This window comes from Neolamprologus multifasciatus, chromosome 7 (genome assembly GCF_963576455.1).
Source record: "Neolamprologus multifasciatus chromosome 7, fNeoMul1.2, whole genome shotgun sequence".
NCBI classification, from domain to species: domain Eukaryota; kingdom Metazoa; phylum Chordata; class Actinopteri; order Cichliformes; family Cichlidae; genus Neolamprologus; species Neolamprologus multifasciatus.
In genome coordinates, this window is record NC_140445.1 from 50,625,548 (window position 1) to 50,651,560 (window position 26,013).

The 26,013-nt window shown below is 39.2% G+C and overlaps 1 protein-coding gene and 1 long non-coding RNA gene across 2 annotated transcripts; both read left to right on the forward strand.

Moving 5' to 3' along the window:
- Positions 1-110: 110 nt before the first annotated feature.
- chchd3b (coiled-coil-helix-coiled-coil-helix domain containing 3b) lies at positions 111-9,552 on the forward strand. The gene is given in 10 exon segments (XM_085166893.1): positions 111-337; positions 2,982-3,846; positions 4,558-4,651; positions 5,087-5,267; positions 5,384-5,398; positions 5,603-5,686; positions 8,630-8,649; positions 8,651-8,695; positions 8,832-8,967; positions 9,065-9,552. Coding segments are annotated over 10 exon segments (1,539 nt in total). The 5' UTR covers positions 111-262; the 3' UTR covers positions 9,089-9,552.
- Positions 9,553-15,849: 6,297 nt separating this feature from the next.
- On the forward strand, positions 15,850-25,369 carry LOC146515267 (uncharacterized). The gene is made up of 2 exons (XR_014875369.1): positions 15,850-17,687; positions 18,953-25,369. It is a non-coding gene; the product is annotated as an uncharacterized LOC146515267 (long non-coding RNA).
- The last annotated feature ends 644 nt before the right edge of the window (positions 25,370-26,013 follow it).

Below are 26,013 nucleotides of genomic sequence, written 5' to 3' on the forward strand. Positions count from 1 at the left end.
GAGACTGTTTTTTTTTGTTTTTTTTAATTTGTGCATGCTTCCTTTTAAAGTGAGTTTTATGAATGTTTAAAGCTGGGACACTCTGTTCTCTTACGTTTCACTGACTAATGCGCACTGGACCAATCCAGGGGGATGGTGTTCAACTCCATCCAATGGCTGCTCATGTTATTCCCTGTCGGTGGTGGGAAGGGCAGCTGTTTGGGTTTTATGTCACTGAGCACTCGTCCACGCTGTGGGTGCTGTAGTTTCAGCAGGGGCAGTGATGGGGGGAAACAGCCCGAGTCACTTCTGTGAGGAAGATGAAGGCGGAGGAATTACTTTTCTGAAGGGCATTCGGGTGAGTGAAGGCTTGCTTAGAGCTGTTTCCATCTGTATAGCGCACGGCTGCACAGCGCATCAGTGCAAGTCAGTGATTTCCTGTCATTCCTGTCTTAGACGCCCTTTTTGAAATTATTTTTGTTTTGTTTTTTTCCATTTTTAAGTCTGCTAAAATCACCCCGCACAAAGTCAGCGGCTTCCCTCTGGTGTAGGGGTTAAAAATAGAAAGGGCATGCTCGCCTTACATTCCCCACACGTGTGGAAGTGCTGCTTCACAAAGTCTTTAAATTCCTGTAATATCCAATATATGGGTTAATTCTTTACGGCATCATATCTATAATTAAATCAGCTTTATTTCAGGTAATTAATATCATTCTCAATCTGCGACCTTTATCGACCTCTATTGGTGACATTACAGTGTAACAACAGCACTTTTACTTTGGTTTGTATCAGGGGTGTCAAATATTAGACCCGCGTGCCTGAATCCGGCCAGTCTGGCCCACAGGATTGGAGTTTGTTCCTTTTTTTATTTTGGACTTTGAACTGTATTTTCATAAATTTTACAGCTTGTTCTGCTAATAATGACAGCCCAGCCACCATTCATACTACACAGAATCAGAATATCTTTATTGTCATTGTAACAAATTAAGTGAAAGTCCCTGCGGGGTCAAGAGAAAAGGTTTAAATATAATTACAAAAGAGTAATATAAGAAAAACAGGATAGAAACTGCTATTCAGTATTTTTCTCTGTATTTGTCACCAAAGTTATAAAGTAATAGTTAATTGAAAAACAGTAAAGTTACTATTTTTCTCACTATCCACTACAGAAATTCCTTTTTTAATCTGTCTACTGTAAAGTAAAATAAACAAATAAATAAAATAGGAAGCTTTCTGTGAATTAACAAAAATATTATTCTTTATAATTACCAGACAGTCTGGGCAATGACCTACCAGAACATCTTTCTGTAATTTTATTTGTTACAGTTTAAGCCAGAATAGTCCTGCTCAAAGATTTATTTTATTAGCTACAGCACAGTTCCTTTGTCATGTAGAAAAACATACTTCCTTTTTCTTACATTGAGATATCACAGGGATTAAGTGTGCAGTTACATTTCTTTACACTAACAGAGGGGATTTTCACCCCAATTAAAATCAAAGTGGGCTGGATGTGACCAACAGTGTAAAATGAGTTTGACATCCCTGACTTCAAAGAATAAAATTTTACTGCATGGATTGATCGCAATAAAAAACGATCCTAAAATATATAATTCTCCAGTAGGAGCTGGCTCGAGCCTCTCTAATTTTGTCAAGAAGGATCATATTTACAGATTGTATTAAAGTGTCTCCAAATATGCAGAAGACATATTGCTAGTTGGTGTTATGTGCTGTCAATGGGAGGCAGCATAACACCAAAAAAGTCCTGAGAAATGTGAATGATTTAAATACAGGCACTGGGGTCCTCAAATACAGCACGGTGCAAAAGTCTTGAGCCACCTCTCATTTCTTTTCTTTTTCTCTCATTTTGAAGTTGAAGATGAAAAGCATCTGAAAGTTAAGTCCTAATAATAATTATAATAGGACACTTTTTGCTAAAGCTTCGTCAGAAATGGTCTCAAAAACAGCTCGCAATAAGAAAACAAATCTCACAGGAAGATGAAGTGCAATGATCAGTAGCTCCACAGTCCTCTGCACTGAGTGTTATTCCAGATTTCCAGAGATGTGGTGATATTTCAATTTCTTCCATTGGATGAAATTCAAGGCCAACTAAACTTATATAGTGATGAAGCTAAATTTGAAGTTGTAGGTTCAAATCTTAAATTTATGGAGGAGGTCAGGAGAGAAGTGTCTACAGAGCCTCCGCTGTGTAAAAGCACGGCAGAGGCTCTGTCATGGTTTGGAGCATCATTTGAGCCAGTGGTGTTTGAGATTGTGTTTTAAAAACAGCACAAGTTCTACAATTTCAATTTAAAAAGCTGTCAGTTATTGTTTTGTTTGACATATCATTGGATTGATTGGCTTGTTTTCAATGCTGCAATACTGCTGGGCTTTCTATTTTCTTAAAAGTCATTAAACTTTTCCACTGATGTAGCCTTGGTCATGGTATTTGATAAGAACTCTTTTAAAAATATATATATTGTTGCATAAAAGTGATAGGTTCTTCACTCTTAAACAAATAAAGTTATATACCATTTATGCTTTCATCTTTCTCAGTAAGTGTTACTTTTTCAAAGGGCAGCAAGGCTGTACCAAAGTTGCTTCTCTGGATTTTGAATGTGTCTTTATGTCACTGCCAGTGGCTGTTCAACAGACAAAAGCACAAATAAAATAACATTATTTCTCATTTGTTCTTATTCTGAATTTCTCTTAGAAAATATTAAAGCTCAGATAGTCTGAAGGTCTTTTCAATTGTATTTACAAGAAACAAGGAGACCTATTTTCTGATGTATTTGATATAAAATTCCATTGGACACTTGTTCAGTGGCACACTGAGTCTTATGAAATAACGCTGCAGTGTTTAATGGCAGTGATGCGTAAACTTCACATTACTTACGCAAGACTTGAACCTGTGATAGAGAGCAGAGCACCAGCATGGGAAACATTTGAATTTGCTCTTTGTGGCCTGCAGGTGGTGCTTACGGTTATTATTATTCTTCTTTCATCAGCTGTCAGACCGAGTCATCAAGCGGATGAAGCTGTCGCCAGAGGTCGTCTCGCCGCATCTCGCTCATGCATCAAAACCAGTGGCTTCTCCAGATCCCACCTCTTCTGTGGAACACTTGTCACCTCCTCCACCTACAGTTATCGCAGCACCACCTCCTTCTCTTTCTCCTCCTTCTCAGGGAGCCACAGTTCCAACAGTGGAACCTGCTCCTGCTGTTAAGCTCATCCCGCCTCCTCCTGTGCAGTTTCACTCCTTTCCCCCAGCCCCTCCAGAGCCTGCAGCTCAAACTCCATCCACCCCTTCCCCAGGAGTCAAAGCACCTGTAGAGCCCCTTCCTCCACCCCCTGCTGAAGTCCCACCTTCTGCTGAAACCTTAATCCCACCCACGTCTGTAGAGTCATCTCAAGCATCTCTGGCTCCACCTGAACCTTCATCTCAAACACCCCCCACTATTATTGAGCCCGCTACTGTCACTCCATCTGTTGAACCTCTAGAATCTGTTACCCCATCACCTCCACCAGTAGAAACAGTCCAACTTCCACCCACGGTTGAATCTACTCCATCTGGACCAGTGGAGGAAGTGGACCAGCAGTGTCAAGTGGAGGCACCAGTCGTGGTTCCAGCTATTAATCCAGAGCCTCCATGTGATCAATCTCCACCTCCTCCAGAGGATGCTCTAGCACCTCCAATGCTCTCTTTTGAAGAAACATCTCCAATCTGTCACTGTGTGGAGCAAGCTGTTGCCCCAACTCACCCACCTCTAGCTCCACCACCACCAACCGAGGAGTCCCCCAAGAACCCATCTGTGCCTCCTTTTGATGAGAAGGAAGTACCTGTTGTCACAACACCACCTCCACCTGTGACAGGTGAGTCTGAACCATCCTAATCTTTTGGCATTTCCAATTAGCTCTTGTGATGCTTTGAAGTGCATGATGTGGAGAGGACATGGAGGTTAATAGGACAAACCTTATAATGTTGCTCAGTCAGATACACAAGTATGCAGAATTATAGTCCAAATCACATGACTCTGAGGAAATGAGAGAGATACAGCTGATGAAGCATCCAAAAAGTGTAATAATAACAATAATAAACCACTTGTCTCTAAGGTGGGATCTTTTGTCTGCAGAGTAATTTCAGTTAACAAGCCTAAAATACATTACAGAGTTAAAGTGTAACATCCTGAAATCTCTGAGGCAGAACATTCAGTGGAAATGACCCAAACTGTGGCGTGTGCCAGAACACACCACCTACCACCTCAGCAGATTTGCCTCCCAGTGTGGTTCTCCGTTTCCTTGCTTCTTACTATACTGACTCTGTGAAGAAGATCAAGCACTCATATCAGAAAAATAAGTACACAGGGACACACCGTTTGTTGCTTTTCTTATTACCAATGTGTAACCATTATTTCAGACCATTATTTCTGGTAGAAGTTCCATTTCAGCGTTCTAAAGCAGTGATGTTCAAGTTATGTTTGAGGCTTTCATTTGGAAAGAGTTTTAAGTTTTTAGTAGGAGTTCAAACTCAATCAGTAGATTTAACATGTTTGCAATCATTGCTTTGTTTGTTTTTTTCTCAAGTGTCGGAAGACGAGTTGAGGCAGAAGCTCAAAGAGGAGATGCAGAGAAGTCTGAAGGAGGAGATCGACCAGAAGAGGCAAGAGCTACAGAGGCAGTAAGGACACAAGACTGAATGTTTTACTGAGTTTTGAATCTTGCTGTCTCATTTGTCCCTTCTGATAAGATAAAAACACAACTGTAGAGGTTTGTAGTCGATCCGTACCGATGCACACAATTCTGCTCAAGATGCCACATTAATTATTTAGTCAATAATTCTATTTAATAGGAAAACATTCGAATTTGTTCATTTTTTAAGCAAAAACGCCATAAATCAATAATAAATATAATATTTAAATAGCGATAACAAAGATTTTAAAGTTAAACTGCAATCAAAACTTTGAATATCAGAGAATATATTCCTATTAATTAAGTACAATTATCCCAGGATATCTGCACACATGAGCAGTTGCTGCTGATGCATTCTCAGTTGATCAGCTTATCGATTAATCAACTCTAAGTTCTTTGAAAGATGCACTTTGTGCATGTGAAGGTTGGAGGAGATGAGGGTGCAGGTTCGAGCTGAGGCGAGGGCAGCAGCTCGGGCTCGGGTGGAGGAGCAGGTGAAGAAGATTCTGGAGGCTGAGAGGGCGGTGAGCACGGAGAAGCTCACAGACACTATCATGAAAGAGCGAATGAAGACGGAAGATGAGAAGCTCATGGTGCAGCTTTATGTAAGCAAAGGAAGACACGCTTGACTCTGAATATGTGAGGAACTCTGCTGTAAATACAAAACTCTTTCCTCCTTTTAATGTGCTTCTTTTTCTTTCTTGCCGCGTTGTTGTTTCAGTGGATGGAGCTGAAGGTAGGACGATAGAGATGCATGCATGCATGCCTCACTCTCAAACAGCTGCAAATCACAGACATGATTTGCAGCTGTAACTTTGAAAAACAGAAAAAATTGACCCAGAAAAAAACGCATGTAAATTGAGTGTCAGCCTCTACAAAATTTCAATATGACGTTTTCAGAGCTGTGCTGATATCTTCGATGAATGTTAAATTATCGCAGGCTCATCAGCTGGAGGAGAAGGAGAAAGAGCTGAAGAAACGAGACGCTCTCTACAAGGAACATCTTGCAAAACTCGATACAAAGGTTAGTTAACATTTTTGAAACTTGAAGTAATTCTTATATGTTTAAAGTTCTTACAGGTTTAAAGCGAGACTATGTTTTACTAGAGATGTGTCGAGTGGCCAGGGGGGGAAAAGACTGTAAACAAAAGACAACGTGTGTGCCTAACTGGCTTTTTAACTAGTTTTGAAAAATTCCAGTTGTAATCTAATCTAATTTGATGTATATATTACTCCAAAATCTAGGCAAACCTCAACACACAATCAGACATCAGATCTTGATAAATGAAATGTTCAACTTGAAAATCTTTACTGACATATGGTACTGAGCAAAAGTCTTGAGTCACCCCTTAATATATTTTGCTTCTAAGGAGCCAAACTATCTTGTAACTTGTGTAATCTCAGTGTGTCCTTCAAAGTATTAAAGGTAACCAGAGACATTGCGGACAAAAGATTTTGTAGGCCGAAAAAGTATCTACAGCAAATGATCAAAATCTGAACGTCATGTAATTAGGAAATGGGGAAAAAAATCATTTCATTTGGCCTTTCAGCCGTCTGCTGTTCACTGAAGCCGTGTTAGAAATGGTCTGTCTGGTGGATGTCAAGAAGCTATTTTTAAGGCAGGAAAACAGGGAGAAAAAGATAAGCTAGATTAATTCAATTCAATTTTATTTATATAGCACCAAATCACAACAACAGTCACCTCAAGGCGCTTTATATTGTACAGTAGATCGTACAATAATAGATACAGAGAAAAACCCAACAACCAAAGTGGGAAGGAAAAACTGCCTTTTAACAGGAAGAAACTGGCAGAACCAGGCTCAGGGAGGGGCGGCCATCTGCTGCGACCGGTTGGAGTAAGAGAAGGAAGACAGGATAGAAGACATGCTGTGGAAGCGAGACAGGGATTAATAACAGGTACGATTCAATGCAGAGAGGTCTATTAACACATAGTGAGTGAGAAAGGTGACTGGAAAGGAAAAACTCAATGCATCATGGGAATCCCCCGGCAGCCTACGTCTATTGCAGCATAACTAAGGGAGGATCCAGGGTCACCTGGTCCAGCCCTAATTATATGCTTTAGCAAAAAGGAATGTTTTAAGCCTAATCTTAAAAGTAGAGATAGTGTCTGTCTCCCGAATCCAAACTGGAAGCTGGTTCCACAGAAGAGGGGCCTGAAAACTGAAGGCTCTGCTTCCCATTCTACTTTTAAATACTCTAGGAACAACAAGTAGGCCTGCAGAGCGAGAGCGAAGTGCTGTAATGGGGTGATATGGTACTACAAGGTCATTAAGATAAGATGGGGCCTGATTATTTAAGACCTTGTATGTGAGGAGCAGGATTTTGAATTCACTTCTGGATTTAACAGGTAGCCAAAGAAGGGAAGCCAAAACAGGAGAAATGTGCTCTCTCTTTCTAGTTCCTGTCAGTACTCTTGCTGCAGCATTTTGGATTAACTGAAGGCTTTTCAGTGAGTTTTTTGGACATCCTGATAATAATGAATTGCAGTAGTCCAGCCTGGAAGTAATAAATGCATGAACTAGTTTTTCAGCGTCACTCTGAGACAGGATATTTCTAATTTTAGAGATGTTGCACAAATGGAAGAAAGCAGTCTTACATATTTGTTTAATATGCGCGTTGAAGGACATGTCCTGGTCAAAAATGACTCCAAGGTTCCTCACAGCGTTACTGGAGGCCAAGGTAATGCCATCCAGAGTAAGAATCTGGTTAGATACCATGTTTCTAAGATTTTCAGGGCCGAGTACAATAACCTCAGTTTTATCTGAATTAAGAAGCAGAAAGTTAGCAGCCATCCAGGTCTTTATGTCTTTCAGCCCATTATCTTTACACAAGATAATGGGCTGAAAATCAGTAGCAGCAGGTCTTATGTAGTGATGAACCCAGATTTGAATGAAGTTTTTGTTTTCAAGTGATTATCAATCTGTACAGCTGGGGTCAGAAGAGAGGTTCAACAGTGAGTGACTGCTCTGTCATCACTTGGAGCTGCATTTCAGCCAGTGGTGTTGGGGATTTTTGTCAAAACTGATGGAATTATGAACGCAGAAAAGTACGTTCAGATTTCGATCCACCATCTAGTAACATCTGGAAAGTGGCTTTTCAGCATGAAAATGATCCCAAAGGCACTGCACAAAACATGCAATGACTAACCATGACTAGCACTCATGGATTGCCCCCCCCCCCTCCCCAAGAGCACAGACCTGAACATTATTAAAGCAGTGTGAGATCATCTTGAAAGAGAACAGAATAAAAAGAGGCCAGGATTCAAAGAAGAGCTTTGAATGTCTTTCAAGAAATTTAGAGAGCGATTCCTGAGGACAGTTGTTAGAATTATACAAAACTGTTTTCCATGTATATCTGCACGTTTTGGCTATTTCCCATTTTCCTAACAAAAAAGACTTTTGCACAGTACTGCACACTGGATAATTTGTGGAGAAGGAAATGAAACAACATCAGTTAGTGGAAACCAAAATGATCAAATCGTCAATCCTTTCTGGGCTTGATGTTAAAATTATTAAGTGATCCTTTAATTTTTATTTTTTTTAGTATATCTGGAACTATTTGAAACTGTTACTTTCTTCAGGTATCAAATTGCATTGTAAATGCACCCGTGTGCAATCCAAGATACAGCAGTATGCTGGGCTTTGTTTTCATTTTTTTAACAGTGCCATAGGTACATGATCAAACACCTTAACAAATGTCGTCACGCTTTAATTCCAACATGTCTGGATCCTAATTAGAGCTTAAACACATGTAGCACCACTTTTTACAGCTGACACCAGTGATAGAACCTTGAAGTTGAACTAAAACATGTTTTCGGGGTCTTTAAATGCAAATTTTGGCCACTGAGGAGCCGTCACGTCCTGAATTCTTTTTGTGGGATTTTGTTGAAGCAGTTGTGATATGTTATGTTGAGGGTAATGTGTGTGTTTTTTTACCACTTTGGCAGTGTGCAGAGTTTTACAAAGTCTGCACACTTCCGGAAGGGCAAAGAAGAGACTCTCAGCCGTTTTACGTAAGTCAGAACACTTTCATTTGTTTATGTGTAGTATCATGCAAGCCTTATTACAGCTTATTTGATGTAAGTTAAGTTTGAATCATAAGAATGAGGCAAATGTTATTTAATATTATTTTCTTCATCTCTCTCTCAGTCGTTTTAACACCCAGCCAGTGTGTGGAGACTTGCAGAGTCAGATATTAAAATGCTACAAGGAGAACACGGGAAAGACTCTGTGCTGCTCGCGCATTGCTGCTGCCTACATGCAGTGTGTGGACGAAGCCAAGAAAGTACGACCCGTCTTGACTTAAACACATTATTTGATTTCATACCTCTCCTGCTGTGGATCTTTATTGATCATTTTAAACCATCTCTCTCCTCTCACAGAATAAGATGAGCACAGGCGGTTAATGTGGACCGCATCCTGGCAGACTACTGCAGCCTTTCTATGTACCCAAAGAAGTGCCAGACGCATGCAGACGTTAACTAAAAGGACACTTTAGTCTGCTGCTCATCATGGGATCAAAGCAATTATATCGATGCAACAGCAAAATTAATTTTTAAGTGCTTGCTTTTTTCTTTTAAATGAAGCAAAACACAACAGACAAGCAGAACATTTGCAGACTGAGAGCCTGATTAATCATGTTACACACGTGCCTTGAAGTTATAAAAGCTGTTTATCAGAGTGTGAACGCATGAAGGAACTACTGAGTGAGAAGAGTGTAACAACAAAGAAAAATTAAATCCATCAGTAAACCTTGATGTGGAACATTATGGTTCACGGTTAAAGAAAATATTTGTGTGTGTGTGTGTCTGTGTATGTGCTGCCCCTTGCTGATTTTGAGTTCACAATTTAATAAAAATTTATTACTGTGCTCATGAAATCCAGTTGATGCTCTCAGGGAGGTAAAGCGGCTGTTTTTCTGTGATATAGCTCATTACTTGTGGCAAAATTATGGATACAAAGCAAAAAAAGGAAACACATAAACACAACATCCTGAACATCGCAAATAAGACGGAGCACTGGACAGCAGAAGTGCAGGTGCATAAACAACCTGCGTAGAAATGCTTATATGTGACAGTGGACATGTGATCATCGTTTTACCACAAATGGAAGATGTTCTCCTTTCTGCACAGTTACTTTTTATGGCATAAAAAAAAAATCAGTATTAAGAAAATAGGTTCAAGTTTCTGTCTTGGAGGTCATTTCAAGAAAATTGGTGCAGTTTCAAGAAGTCACACCTGTCAATACAATCAATCAATCAATATGATCAATAAATTGTCAGTCAATTTATTCGCTTTTATCACATTATACTGTTAGTTATTAAAAGTAAGAAGTAACTATTTGCAAAAAAAGGGATTTTGAACTATGTCAGCTGCACATCCATGATGTGAATCTCCTGTTCCTCCACAAAGATGCTCTATTAGATTGAGATCTGGTGACTGTGGAGGCCATTTAAATACAGTGAATCCATTACTATGTTCAAGAAACCAGTTTGAGATCATTTAAGCTTTGGGACATGTTGCATTATCCTGCTGGAAACTGGCATCAGAAGATGGGTACACTGTGGCCCCACTGAGATGGACAACAAAAATACTCTGTGGTGGCTGTGGTGTTTAAACAATGCTCAGTTGGTGCTATTTGGCTCAAAGTGTGCCAATATCTGCCCCACCATTACACCTGAAGCACAAATACAAGGTGTAAAGGATCGATTAGTTCATGTTGTTTATGCAAAGTATCACCGTTCTTCCCTATTCTGAACTTCACAGGTCAACCTGACCCCATCTAAATGTCTGTGTAGGTTCTCACCCATCCTGATCATGGTAGTCTAATGAGCTTGGAAAGAAATAGACTGGACTTCTTTAAGCAGTGCAGCGAGGAGTGCTCAGACTTCTACACTAGAGAAACCAACCAGCCACTCCATAAATGCATAGCACAACGTAGAAGAGCCACCTCGACTGGACACGACTCAGCTGGACATCTGCATCTAAAGGTCAAAGGTCATTATTTTGAGGATGCCAGTGCTCGCTTTTTGGACAGAGAAGACAGATGGTTTGTAAGAGGAGTGAATGATCTTTGAACAAAAGAGGTGGCTTACAACACCAACTGTCTGCGATCTGCGGTGCAGTTTTGAGATCCCTTCCCAGACGCTTCAACCTCGACTCACCATCTCAATGGGTCACATGATAGGGTGAGGCAAGGTATCACGACGGTTACGCCCAAAACCTCTGCTAATAATGACCCACACCTTTTTCCACACCTTGGCTTATGTGTTGAGGCACATGATCAATACTTAATCCCACTATGGATTAAGTCCCTGGGACTCTCCATCATCTCCAAACTTAAAGAAGTCCAGTAATTTCTTTCCAAACTCCTGAGACTGACCCAGCAGTATAAAAACAGGAGAGAGATGAAGTTGCTTTAATTACTTTGCACACAAAGTATATGAAGAACTGGAAATATATATTTGGTCATACACTAAAAGATATAAAAATTGATACCTGTACAGCTGAAGTGACTGATTTTGGTGTTTTCACAGCAGCTGTTTTGATACTGGTTTAGAGAACATGTATGAATGCATATCTAATTTAACAAACCATTGTAGTCAAATACAAAATAGCTCCTCTTCAGTCAACTACAAATTTTACATTAATGAGCAATAATAATTCAATATAAAACTAGATAAAAAGGGAAATACTTAAAAGCGTATTAGTAAGCTACTTTAAAGACATAGTTAGTTACATTTAGAAAAGCCTCTGCGTCATCAGTTTCCAGTTTTGTGTTACTTAGATCCTAATTTTGGTTAAAACCGCAAAGCATCTAAATCAAGGCCTGGTGTTCGTGTCTGCTAATATGTTTCTCGTGTGAACTAAGGTACAACGTGTTCTGCTTCATCTGAGGAGGAAGTGGCTGTTTGCACGTGTGCTTGGTTTCTGCGCGGTTGCAGAGACTTGTCAAGCGAAGAGTGGACACATTACATGCAAAGACTGGATAGGATGAGGAAGTTTGTGACTACATTCTGTATTGTTTGTTTTTTATGCTTAACAACCAAAGAATGCTTCATTTTCAGTTCTGAAAAATTCTGCATGCTGCAAATGTGTTTTGTGTTTGACTCTTAACGTCTCATCCCCTCACTGTCTTTCAAAACCAAAAATAAAACGGAAGTGAAGCTGTGGTCTCCTTAGCAGATCTGACGTCAGCTTCTCTCATTGGCCACAGAGGAAGCGGTGGCCAACTTACTAACATTTGTCTGTGGCTTGTTGCGTTTATGCACTAGTGCAGTGTGTGTTTGTGTGTTAAACATTATGTAACTGCATTTCAGTCGCTACTGTACATCTGTGACTGCTAACACTGGTCTGGATGTACTTTTTTTTGTTTTTCACCTAGTAAAATGTTTATTCACTCAACTACAAAAAAAATGATCTCATGAAAGATTAACTGACTAACTATTTAACTCATTGTTTGGCAGTTAAATATAAACATATTTGGGAGGGTTTTTTTTACCAGTGCTGCAATAATTTTCTCTTTTGCACGTTGCAAAACGGTGATATCAAACATTTGCATGAGCTAATTTTTTTTTTTTTTTTTTACAGCTGAGTCACACTGTGTTCAGATTCAGAGATAATAAAACCTCTAGAGTAAAGCTCCCTCACACACACAATCTCCAAGGAGACGGATAAAGAGACGATCAATAATCACATCAGTAGCTATTCAAGCTTCTTGGGATCTTTCAAAATTGCAGGACAGTTTCTTCCCTTCCTGTGAATTTGGTATTTTTCTCTTGTCCCAACTTCTTGATAACCAGATTGTGTGTTCCTATAAGGCCGCAGCTTTTTTTGCGCCACGGACCGGTTTATGTCTGACAATATTTTCATGGACCGGCCTTTAAGGTGTCGCAGATAAATACAACAAAATAAAACCAGTACCAGTAACAAAAAAAAAGAAGATTTATTCATAACACACTGGAAAAGTCCCAGGGAAACAGAGTTCACGATAAAAAACGATTTAAAAAATAACGATAAAAACCCTGAAAACCATCAATTTCACACCTGAACCTCAACTCTCACGGCCTGGTACCGGTCCATGGCCTGGGGGTTGGGGGCCGCTGCTATAAGACAAGATAAAACATAAAAGTATAAATCCACTTATGTGTTTTTATTTTGTTCAATTATACACATTTCTTAAGTCCATTTTATGTATGTATATATATGTGTTTGTTTATTTATTTATTTTGCTGTTGTTGGGGCCTAAATTGTCCTCCACTTCTGGAATGACCTTTGTCAGTATTCATCCCTACCTGCAATCATGGCTGCAAACTCTCCTTTTATTAAGGATGGATAAAATTGCTATTTGTTACATAAAATGTGTCACTCATATAATTTGTGATTTATCATTTTGGTTTGGTTCAGTGTCACAAGCTCAAATGCTACAAACCACATTCATCAAACTGCAGAAACACTGCAGTTTGCAACTAATAAAGGTTCAACTGAGCATTAAATACTTGATAAAAGATGCAGTGGCAGGAACTGTTGCTATGACAACTCAATGTTAAACTGAAGATAATCAGAGTTGATGTGATGTTTTTCATTCATTCAATGTGAAGCGATGGAGCGGATTTTATTGTTTTTCTATCTGAATAACAGAAAAAAATCAAGGTGTTTAAGAAAGTAGCATATATTTTTATTCTACTGAACAAAATTCCTTCAGTAAATTAATATAATTGTTTATAAATATGTTTAAAAATCAATCAATGTCTTGCTGGTAATAGTAATACTTCCATGGGCATTTAGGAAAGCCGTACCATAGCATTGCTGTACATTAAAATTTAAATACAACTCTTATAGTGTCAGAACTGGTTTGGAAAAGGCAGTTTTTAACTAATGTTGGTTTTGTAGTGTCTTCAAAAATAAATATCTAATTGCATGTTTTTTATATTAAGACTTGAATAAAAGCACCTTTCTATGGAAGCGTAGAGCTGCCACCCAGGCAAAAGAAAAATACAAGTGTATCACGTTATAACGTGAAAAGTTTATTGTTCTAACAAGATACTTTTCCTGTTTGTACAATATACTATCATGTTTGTACAATATACTATCATGTTTGTACAATATACTATCATGTTTGTACAATATACCTTTCACGTTTGAACAACATAATATCACGTTATTACAATATACATAATTATCACGTTCGTACAATATAATATTTATATTGTACGAACGTGATAATTAAATTGTACGAACGTGATAATTATGTATATTGTAATAACGTGATATTATGTTGTTCAAACGTGAAAGGTATATTGTACAAACATGATAGTATATTGTACAAACAGGAAAAGTATCTTGTTAGAACAATAAACTTTTCACGTTATAACGTGATACACTTGTATTTTTCTTTTGCCTGGGTGGCAGCTCTACGCTTCCGTACCTTTCACACTAGAAATCTCTGGCTTTGAAATCTTTCATCTTTCTGCGAAATGATGAATACATGTGGATTTCTCTGAAGGACATGGGGCCTTTGGAACTAGGGAGGTGAGTCAGGTTGTTAGGGAGCTGGGTGCAATAAAATAAAGAGAAGAAAAATGAGGTTTGTGTGTGCAAATGTGCGTGTGTGCCCAGGCAGTATCTCATTGCACATAGAAAAGCCCACCTCTGTAACCCAATCACCCACTCAGTGTTACCAAATAATACCTCATATTACACCTACGTGAAGACGTAGCAACTGGCTGGCATATTGTCTTCATCAGCCTCACATCACAACTTATCATTGAAAACATGTTTAAAAAATTTTTAATATTGGTTGCTCCTTTGAAAGGAAACTGTTCGTCTCTTTTGCTGCTGTCATGAGAGTTGTGCGTGTGGCTGAAATTAAAAAGATGCTACGGAACTGAAGGTCTGCATGAAAGTCAATTTACTTTTAATGTAAAACATAAGTATAAGTAAATATATCCATTTACGATCCCTAGGGAATATTACATGTGAGTTTTGATGGAGGTGAGTTATGTAATCCTGTAATTTTCTTTGATAGTGATTGTTACCAAGGATGTCTGAACCCTTTATACTACTCGATAAGCATAGTTGCGTAACTCTGGGTTTTTGTATGTTGGGGTTTTTTTTACTCTTGTTACCTTGGCCACTGGCCTTAAATTGTGTTTGATGTCTCTTCATATATAATACAAATCCATTTTCAGTGCACAGAGACATACAGTAACCCCATATCGGTGCCTGTTATTCAACTATTCTTTTAATGTATTCATCCATTTCTCTTCAAAGGACATGTGGAGAGGAAAGAACATGTCAACAACCCATCTTCACCTCTGCCTGTGCTGACATCCCATATTCATCCATCCTGTCATTGTTCAATGACGCTGTCCTTTTCACCCCCGTTTATCCTTTCCACACCCATGCCACCTTCACCAGCAGCCACAGCTCACTTTGAATTTTCAGCACAAATTTTCAGCCACTTGGTGGCAGCAATAACGGATTACACTGACATATAAATGTTTGTTTGTTTTTTAACACACCCACTAGGTACGCTCCTTCTTTTACATGTGTTTGAATACTAACCTGTTTCTGAAGGTCTGAATTGTTCGAATTCTTAGCTGCTTAATGCTCGACTATACTCAGCAGCTTCTATGGTGTGTGTAAGCGTATAAAGGAAGTTCAGCTCAGCTGAGCTTTCTTTGCATTTAACCAGTAATGAGCTGGTTAAAATTATAACAGTAAAATGCAACACTTGCAAATAAAACAAGAGATTATAAGAGATGAATACTGTCAAAAATCACACAAAGCTGTAAAATACAGATTTTAATTCCAGTTAATTATGTTAATGCTAAATGCTGCCATTTATTTTTCATGTGGCAGCTGCCGATTTAATAATAATAATAATAATAATAATAATAATAATAGGCTTGTAAAGCACATTTTAAAACATACAGTTATAAAGTGCTTCAAAGTTTGGATGAAAACACATTAAGCATAATTGTACATATTCATACATGTAAACTGAGTCTAAACACACAGTCTTTCATTCATTCCTGCACAAGCACTCCAATATAAACATCAGAAGAACAAAAGGCCACAAATAATGGAAGAAAGATTAAGGAAAAGCTAGCCTATTATAAAGTGTTTTCAGGAGTCATTTACTGTTAAACAAACCATAGATTTAGCAAAGGTAGGCCAAGGAAGGCTGCTCCAAAGCAGCAACAACATCACCTCTGGTTTCTAAATAAGAGCATGGAACATTTCGAAGATAATGTGTGAGGTTGGCTGTAGTTATAAGGTCTCAGTAGCTCTGCTATATATAAGCAGGAGCCTGCCCATGTAGGGCTTTATACATTATTGATACCATTTTAAAAATTAATTCAAAATTATAGTGGAACACAGTGTAGAGTAAGGAGGACTGGGAGATTGACGTGATATGTGAGTTAAAATAATTAAAATCAGAGAATATTAAATCTAGTGTTTAGTAGAATTTCCACATTATTGAGTGTCAGTAAAGGTTTAATTTTTGCTATGTTTCTTCAAGATACAGTCAGTCATTTTTTGAGGTTATTTAATAGAAAAAAAATTATATTGTACTCATAAATATACATTGACTAGTGTGTGATCATGACTTCCAAGAAACTAATGAAATCTTATAAACTTAGAATTAATCAGGTGGAAGTACATAGGAGCAAGTGCAACTCTGTAGAAGCAACTATGTAGCACCCGCAAGATCTATTTCACTGAATGAACGGGTCAAATTGAACAAACTGAACTGAGAAGAGACTATCCAAATAAAACAGGAAGTAATGATTACTGAGAGCAAGACTAAGAGATACAAGATAGACACAGAAACAGAAGAATGTGGAGATAAGTCTGAGGGGACAGAATGGGGACACAAAAACAGGGCAAACAACCTCCCATTAACTTAATGCACAGATAACTGTAACATAACCATAACACCAGAACAAAGAAAACATAATGTCAACAATACTCAAGACAGAACTGTAATACAAAGACAGTCAAAACTAGACAACCCTAAAACTCAAAAATCCTGGAACAGGAAGTAACCAACAGACAAATAGCTAACGCCAAGCCAAAGACTAATACTAAACATGATGACAGAGACAGGGAAACACAGAGGGCGTGAAATGTAGCAACTATGACTCACTCATTACAAAACCATGGAACCACTACATGTTTATAGTTTCCTGCTCCAGAAAAATGAAACAAAAAAGAGTTTACTTTACAATAAACACAAGAAATGTGTCATCCATCCTCCTATTTAACCTAGTAGGTGTTATTCCAGATGGCTCTAGGCTACTATGGATAGGTCTGAATCACCAGTCAATCTAACATACACTTCTTTGAACTGTGGGAGGAAGCTGGAGTACACTGAGAGAACCCAAGCAGGCCCAGGAGGCCCAGCTGACCAGAAGCTAATTTTGTGGGACTTTCTTCACTGATGAGCAATCTTGTTTTGCTTTCTCCTCTCCATCTTTGCACATGACAACATGCCCAAAGTTAATCCAAATTTTGGCATCAGGTCTCCGGAGCTGTTGGAAAACATGGAATTAAGGGGTTAAATCGAGCAAGGAATACCAGTGAGTGCATTTCTAAAAATGTCACTCTCCTGCTTCAATTTCACTTCTTGTTCTTGTTTCCTAAACAAATATAAATGCAACTGATTTTCAGAGAAGTCAATTTATTTGGATAAACCCATAACATGAGGTGTAATGACTGGATCAGCATGCCCCGGTCATAATCTACAGGGAACCAGTTTCAGTATGCCTCATGTCTCTAAAGCTGCTCTTCAGTTGTAAACAGAGTGAGAGAGAGAGAGAGAAGAAGGAAGAGAAACGGAGAGTGCATCAGAGCGAGGAGAGGAGAGATATTTTCAGTCTCGCTGTCTTTATAGCAGAGCTTTCCTCCGGTGAGGCGGCTGGTGAGGATTAGGGATCTACGTCGGTTAGGAGGTTGGATTGAGAGCAGGAGATGGCTGTGGGACGATACACATCCAGAGGTATTCCTTGAAATGCTGGGGCTGTTTATTCAACTCAGGATAGACGGATGGAGGAAAGTGAATGAGGTGGGAGGTAAAAGGCAGAGTGAGTAAAAACAAGTGCTTATATTGTGTAGGTGGATGCTGGATTGATGACAGCTGGATCAAAATGTGGATGTTGTTGTAGTGAGTGAGGGGGAAGAGGAGGGGTTTACGGTGAAATCAGGGTGAGACGTGAATGTGACTCAGACCTTTCAGCCACTTCCTTTGGCATCTTCAGGATGGAAAGATCAAAGGAGGAGATGAACGAGTCATGTTGTGGTCAGCTGACTCACAACGGAGGAATGGATGCTGGGAAAAGGAAGCTTGGTCATGTGGTCTGGTGTTCCAATATGTATGCGCATGAGTTTACTACGCCGGAAGAGCAATTATCCTGTTTCCCGTCAAGCCAGAGGAATGCAGAGTGAGATTCCCGGTCTGTGAGTCGTGCCCTCTCACCTGTCACCTCCATATGGATCCTATTTCATCCTTTCCCCTTCCCCCCTCGGCCAGGGAATTTCCCAGCTTGTGTGGTTCTCGTCAGGAAGTTAGAGCACCTCGTTTGCTCAAGCCTGTTTTTTCTGTTAATGATAGGATACTTTATGTTGTGGTTAGTTTAACAGGGCTGTGCTCCTCTGTTTTTCACCGCACACAATTTAATTTGCCAATTTGCAGGTCAGGAATCCAGCGGAGGCCTAAACTGGAAGGGAAAAAAATTACTCTATGTGTGGTATTTTCACAGCATTCTACATTTGGCCCCAAACAACCATGGAGGAGATCAATTTATGGATTTATGTGGATGAAGTGCGCACATAGAGTAATCGCTTGTTGGTGCTGGCTAGTCCAAGGATGCTTTGTCATGCTGGGTGTGTAATGTTTGTGTAATGTGTGTGTGAGCTCTTTGGTAGCAGCTACTGTCGATTTTTTATGAGGGTTTTTATCATGTGGGAACACGTTTGTAAAGCTTTCAAGACATTTCTATTCTCCCTGTTTACGTCTTTCATAAATGACTGTAAATATAAATATGAATAAAGTGCAGCTTGCCTTCATGTGTGTGTGTGTGTGTGCCTGTGTTTGTGTGGAGCCCGTGTTGACTCACAGTTACAATAATGACTCTGGCAGCAGAGTGGATGAACAGCTCATACTGACTGTAAAAAGAGAGAAAGGAAGGAGGGCTGAGCTCACAGCGGCATCTCCATCTCATAACTCCTCTGTCGCTCATCAAGCTCTCATACACACTTACGCAGAGAGAAGACAGCCCTGAGGAGCTCAGCACCTACAGTACAATATAATACAGGACGCTTCAGTACGGGACAGGAGTGGCTTTAAACTGGAGAAGCGAGTATGAAAACGTCTTCAAGGAGGAAGTCATTCACTGTGCCGCAGGTGACTGGTGACTCGGTAAGTGTTTGTGTTTATTCCTGTGCTTATATATTTGTTCTTTTTATTCATATATTTATTTTAATTTGCGTGTTATGAAGACACAGATATCATTTTAACATGCTGACCTTATGTCTTTTTACTGTGTTATTTTGCGTAATGGTTCTGGTTGTTACAGAAAATGACTTAGCAGTTTCATTTTCACTCAACCACAGTAAGCCACAATCTTTCACTTTTTATCTTTCCAAGCTTTAATGATTACCATCAAGTGAAAAAGAACAAGTCCATTAGGGCAATAGTTGACAATTTATCTGCACTTTTTCCGGGATGAGAACCAGCCCAGAATTTGGGAATTGTGTAAAATTTCTATCTTTGGTTTCTGTCTAGTAAACGCAAAGGCAGTGAGTATCATAAGGTCCTCTGCCTCTGAGCCACCGCTGAGAAACTCTTTCTCTCTGTTGCTCCATCATTACTCGCAAGAAAACGGCTCAACATCCAACCTTGACGCCGAATTATTCTAGATGTTTGTCTGCTCTAAACTTTCTCCTGCTTTCATAGCTAGATATTACACTTCTGAATGTCAGGTGACCACACCTGGATTCTGTCCTACATTGGCGGAGGTATATATATAGCTACAGAACACTCCCTGCAAACCTCATTCTGTCATTTAAGTCCAGTGTGCGATGAAGCCTTCTTTTGTCTATGCAGTCCCGGATCTCAGGCAAAGAAATAAAGGTCCAGAATAATTAACAGCACAGTAGCAAGTCTTTAAAATCCCCCTGTTAGTCATCCTACCTATAGCAAATGATAGTAGGAATAGCTGTGTTTCTGTGTTATTCCTTTGCACTCTTTGTCATGCTGAGGCTCGTATATATGCATGCATAATCAATGATCACCATTGTTTGTGTTTAAAAAAAAGCCCAGGATTTTTTTTCTTCTGACTCATCTGTCACAAGGTTGATTGCTTTAAGTCCAGGATGTAGGGTTTTTCTCTTGACGCATGACACACTTCTAAGTTTAACCCTTTCACGTGTCACGTCAGCATTTGTTAACAGGTCATTCATTTGATCGCTTCAAGCAGTATCAGAAAACTCATAGCTATGTCACACCAGTGGTTAGTACTGTGCCCTCTAAACAGGGTTTGATTGACGTCACCCTCAGTCCTCAGACGGCAAAAAAGTTCTGATCAGCCTGATGCTCACGTTTTGCTAATCTTAATCTAAGATTACATTAAATCTAATCTTAAAATATGTGATAATGAGCCTCTGTCTGAAACAAGCCAGAGCTCTTCTCCTTCCTCCACCTTTCCTCTGATTGGTTGGCCCCCTGTAAACAGAAGATTTTAACAGCTGCTGGGTGGGGCTTTTGTGGGAGAGGCATGCCCCTGAGGTCTTCATATTAGCAGTATCTTCACTCTGTAACAGTCTAAGGCCTGATCTTTTGACCCCCGCCAATTACCTCTACATACAATTCAATTCAATTTTATTTATATAGCGCCAAATCACAACAACAGCTTTATATTGTAAGGTGGACCCTACAATAATACATACAGAGAATAATCAACCAATAAACAATCAAATGACCCCCTATGAGCAAGCACTTTGGCAACAGTGGAAAGGAAAAACTCCCTTTTAACAGGAAGAAACCTCCAGCAGAACCAGGCTCAGGGAGGGGCGGGGCCATCTGCTGCGACTGGTTGGGGTGAGAGAAGGAAGACAATGAAGTAATTATTATAAACTGCTATTTATTATAAGCAACCAATGTAACAGTGCGCAGACATTTTAAAAAAGATGATAAGTCTTCTTTAATAATTGAGTTTATACATATATAACATAAAATAACCATGCATATTTCATCCACGAAAGAGTTAAGTATTCACGGGCTGTAACTGGGCCAGGAAGTGGATGAACTAGTCTTCAGTGTTGTATTTTTAAGCAGTCAGGGATGGTTTTCCTTACCAGTTTTCTGAATCCTAAAAGACCCCTTGGGTTCCTATCATACTTCTTTCTCATTGTCTTGGAGTAATAATCTGACATGTTGGAATTTGTGTTTACTCACTGCCTTGCCTAGAGTTAGATGCGAAGATCAATAGCATTCTCAACCCAATCTGGTAAAGGTTAAGCTGCAGCAACCAGTGAGTTATCCATTCCTGGAAACAGGGTTGGGTTTAATGTTAAACCCCTGCTGGCGTACGTTTGATAACATCTGAGCAAAAACAATGATTCAACAGGAATTTTTCAACTGTTTTCCTTTAAAACAGAGTACCTTAATGTGAAATAAATACTTTAAAAGACTGATTTAAATCAACTTTCAGTTTGATTTACGTCACTCTGAACTTCAGAATTGTCAAATTCATCAGATGCTATTTCAGGAACTCAAATATCAGATCCTCCGTGTTTGTGTCACCTCCGTCCCTCATCCCTGTGCCTCACCAGCACATAATTGCAGATGTTTCTGGGGTTATACCTTCCACTAGTAAGGATAATTGCTTGCCCTTTAACTGAACTCGCTTAAGGGTGCTGAGGATATTTCACCTGAAGCCACAGCACCTTCAGGAAGCACTTAGTAGAATGATCCCTTCACATCCTTCTTCCTCCCTGAATCAAGCAGAGTCTCCCCTGACTTATTCTCCGCATTTTAGAGTGATGTCAAAATGACTCATTCTTGCTTTATATTCTGAGACAGCAGATGATATCAGGTAAAAGGACTGGGGAAATGAAAGATGCACTGATGACTACTGTTTCTTTGGATCCTCAGTCACCACCACAGTTTGGTGACACAGAGGATTTACGAAGAATTAGAATTCATTTCCTTTGTCTTTATTCATCCATGAAAATTTATTTTCATGACGTGGGAAGATTGCACAGAGACTAATCTTTCCCTTCATTGAAATCAACCATTATTTTACTCTCCAGCTTTGTGCCTCTGCTTGTTGCTCCATATGTTGAGTGGGATTTGGCGAGGTGTGATGAACTTCACCCCCTTTAAACTGACGTTCAAATTAAGCCATCTCAGAACGAACATGACTCAGAGCTTCGTAGCTTCTGTAGTTGAAACATTATTATAAGACCTGCTAGACCTGCTGCATACCTTTATGGTGCACAGTTAATTTCAGCTGTTTATTGTACTTGGTTCAGATACTGAAAACAAAGTCTTGACGCTTTAACCCTATAAGAAAGCTGAATAGAAGATTGTCTCTATCCTATTGTTCTATCCCTGCCCTGAGAAAGTTACCCAACCTGCTTCTGTGTAATTACTTAATCGCATCCCACATTTAAAGGAATAGTTACACATTTTGCATTTGTCAATTATGTTTCTGAAAGACAAACGAGAACATTGATTGGCCTTCACCTCTCTTCACTGTAAAGATTAATCTATAGGGGATAGTTTGGTTTAGCACAGCTTACCATACAGAAACCAGGAGAAACAGCAAGGTTTGCACTTTCCTACTCATACAGAGATGCAAAACTCAGCCACCATGACACTACCCACTGTTTAATGGAGGCCTGTTGTAAAGCAGTTGCTATCTTAGTGTTTTGAAACTAGATGGGAACTCTCTGAGAAACCATATGGTTGTCAGTAACAGCACACGCTGCTTTGCTATCTTTTTGACTCAAATCGGGATCGTAATTTTCCAATGCTGGGTTCAGTAAAACATGAAATTAGCAATTGAGACCATTTGGGTTTACTGTTCGTTCTATAGCCACAGGAGTCGCCCCCTGCTGGCTGTTAAAAAGAATGCCTTTGCATTATCAGCCTGAGCATAGACAGTAAAAGTGAAATTTGGTACAAACTCCACCATGAAACCTCCATCAGGCGGATCCAACATGTTTTCAGCATCATTTGTTGTTGGGCAAATTTCACAAAATCATGTAAAGAGATGGAACAGGTGTGAAAAGGAACAGTTGTTGGTGTGGATGTGGGTGTAGATATCTTTCTTTAACACTGTGAGCTATGAGGGCCTTTCACATAGCACTGTACTTTCCAAGTGCATTTCTAGTTAGCCTACTCTTTGGTTTACATACAAATGAGATACAATACTTCACTTGTTCAAATGAGAGGAGATTATTTTTAAGCTTCACACAAACCCAATCTATGTTTTGGGTTTATTTTAAAAGGAGTCTGTTACACTCATTTCTAATTTATAATCTCTACTAGAGGAGCTTTGCATGACTTGCAGTTCAAAATAATCTTTTTCTGTTCTTCTGTTTTCAGCAGTCTGCACTTTTGGCTCAGAGGTTTTATTTGTATAAACACTCACCTCATTATTTGAAGCTTTGTTCCTGTGTAACAGGAGCATCGACTTATACAGTGGTTTTCAAAACATTTTTTCTTGATTGCCCCTCTTAAGAAATCAAAAAGGTTTACATCCTACGCCTTAGTTCAAGAACCACTGTCTAGATTATATTCAGAAATGTCCTAAAAAGCCAGATTTAATGTTCAAAAGTAGCATTACTGATGTGTAAATACCGCCTGTGTTATCATTCTTTATTTTCATGCATTTCATGATGCACAGTGTGACGTTGGTCAGCAGCCTGATTCAGATTTTTTTTGTCGTTTGCAGCAGAGGTCTGCACAATCAGGTAGGTGGAACACCAGGAGGCACCCAGGAGTTTCCAACCAGCTTTGCTGAGGTAGTTTCTCCAAAAACATCCCTTCGGATCCGAGCTAAATTCCTTGCATCTGTCATGGCTCTAGCCGGCTGTGTAACCACACCCTCTGGTGTTCATCTGGGAAATTAGCAACTGAACAAATACAGCCAGCTTCCGTCCTCAAACAGCAGCAGCCTTTGAGCTACACCTGCATCCACTTTGCTACAGGAAGCTTGCCAGGCCATGAATATACGAGAATGTCCCTTTTCTGTATTAAACCTATTAACGGTGTCAATCAGAAGACTTGTTGAGTAAAGAACTGCACTCAGAAACTGATTTCATTTGGTGACGTAGATGTTTGTACACAGTCTCTAGCACCATATGAAATCAGTGTTCTGGGAGGTGGACTATCAGACTCTGTACATGAATAAACTGAAATATGATGCCATGAAAGTAGGTCGCATTTGTTTGAATTGCATCCGGTTTCTACTGCCTCGCTGCTCAAAGCTGCTGACTGGCTTCTTAAGTCTTCGTCAAAATTGTGCCTCAATTCTTCTGTGAACTCTTTCCCCTGATGGTAAATGTATTATTGAACTTCTGATTTTGTTAAATAAAGATGAACTTATATTTTGTGGTTATAAAGAATGTAATTTTTTAATATGGGTTTTTTGTGTTTAATAAAGGTAAAGATCAATAAAGCACACACAAGCAGCTACTGCCTATGTTCTGAAAGAGATAATTATATCATTGATTAAAGTTTCAGTTGCACTCCATGTTTCTCATTTCTATGTGAAATTAATTGAAACGACTGGTGAATGGTGTCCAAGTGAGGACTTGTTAAAGATATTTACCATTAAGATGCCTTAAAGTCATTTAACAATAATGTCTTTAATAAAATAAAAGTTAAATTAAGGTTTCATGGATGAAATATTGGGTTTGGGTTTGATTCTCTTCTCTCCCTGGGCACATCTGTGTGGAGTTTGAATGTTCCCTGTGTTTCCAAAGAGCAGGACTCCTCTGGGTGACAATGCTTTTTTCAGTCAGAAGAGAATGGCCAGACTGCTTTGGGCTGATATTACAGCAAAAGTACCTCAAATAACAACTCATCCTAGCCAAGGGGTGCAGAAGAGCATCTCCTAATCTACAACACTTCAAAAGCTTGAAGCAGATGGGCTACAGCAGCACAAGACGGGACTGGGTGCCACACCTGTTAGATCATAACAGGAAACTGAGGTTACAGTTCACAGGGGCTCAACAAAACTGGACAATAGAAGATGAAAAAATGTTACTCTCGATTTCTGCTGCTACAATCGAATACTAAGGTCAGAATTTGGTATAAACAGCATGAAAGCATGGACTTGTCCTGGCTTGAATCAACGGTTCAGGCTGGTGGTGCTGGTGTAATGGTGTGACAAATGTTTTCTGGACACACTATAGGCCCCTTTGTATCACCTGAATATTGCTTAAATGCCAGAGCCTGCCTGAGTATTGCTGCTGTCGCAAAGCTCAGATCATTTTAAAACTGGTTTCTTGAATATGACAAGTTCACTGTACTTCAAATTATCAGATTTCAATCCAACAAAGTGCTTTTGAGATGGGGGAGAACAGCAGATTCACAACATCTGCAGAAAATGTGTGACACTATCATATCAATGTGGACTTAAATGTCTGAGGAAAGTTTCAAGCTCAAGCTTGTTGATTCTCTCCTATGAAGAATTAAGGGAAGACAAAAGGGGGTCAAATCAAGTAATAATAAGTTATACTTAATAAAGTGACTGTGCATTGTTCTCACAAACTGCAAGGCATGAATACAAAGATATGCTACAAGCTTTGTGCAGATGAGATGGCAACGTTTAGATGGGAATGCTGGGATTTTACTGATGATAACTTTCACAACATTAGATCTCTGAGTCTGAGAAAAGACAAGTACCATTTTATATGCTGATGTTATATATTTCTCAGTTAGAAAAACTAAATAATATAGGCCCTGGAGCAAAAAAAAAACTACAGACTTATTACCTGAATAAACTTTATTTTCAAGTGTCTAAACAGAAAAAAAGGAATTTACCTCAGGCTATCAAAAAGCCACCAGCAGTCAGAGAGGAGCTGTAAATAATAACAATCAACAATAATTATAATAATATTGACACTGATAATAAATAAGACAAATAAGATTAAAAATAAACTAAATAGAGTAAAGACAAAATGGCAGCGAGAGGAGTGTGTACTGGGCATAACAAACCTGGTATTATCGAAGAACTGAAAATGAACTTGAAATGAAAATAACAAAAGGGATTAGTTACTCAATTAGTCTTGCACTACTGTGCCTCTGCCTC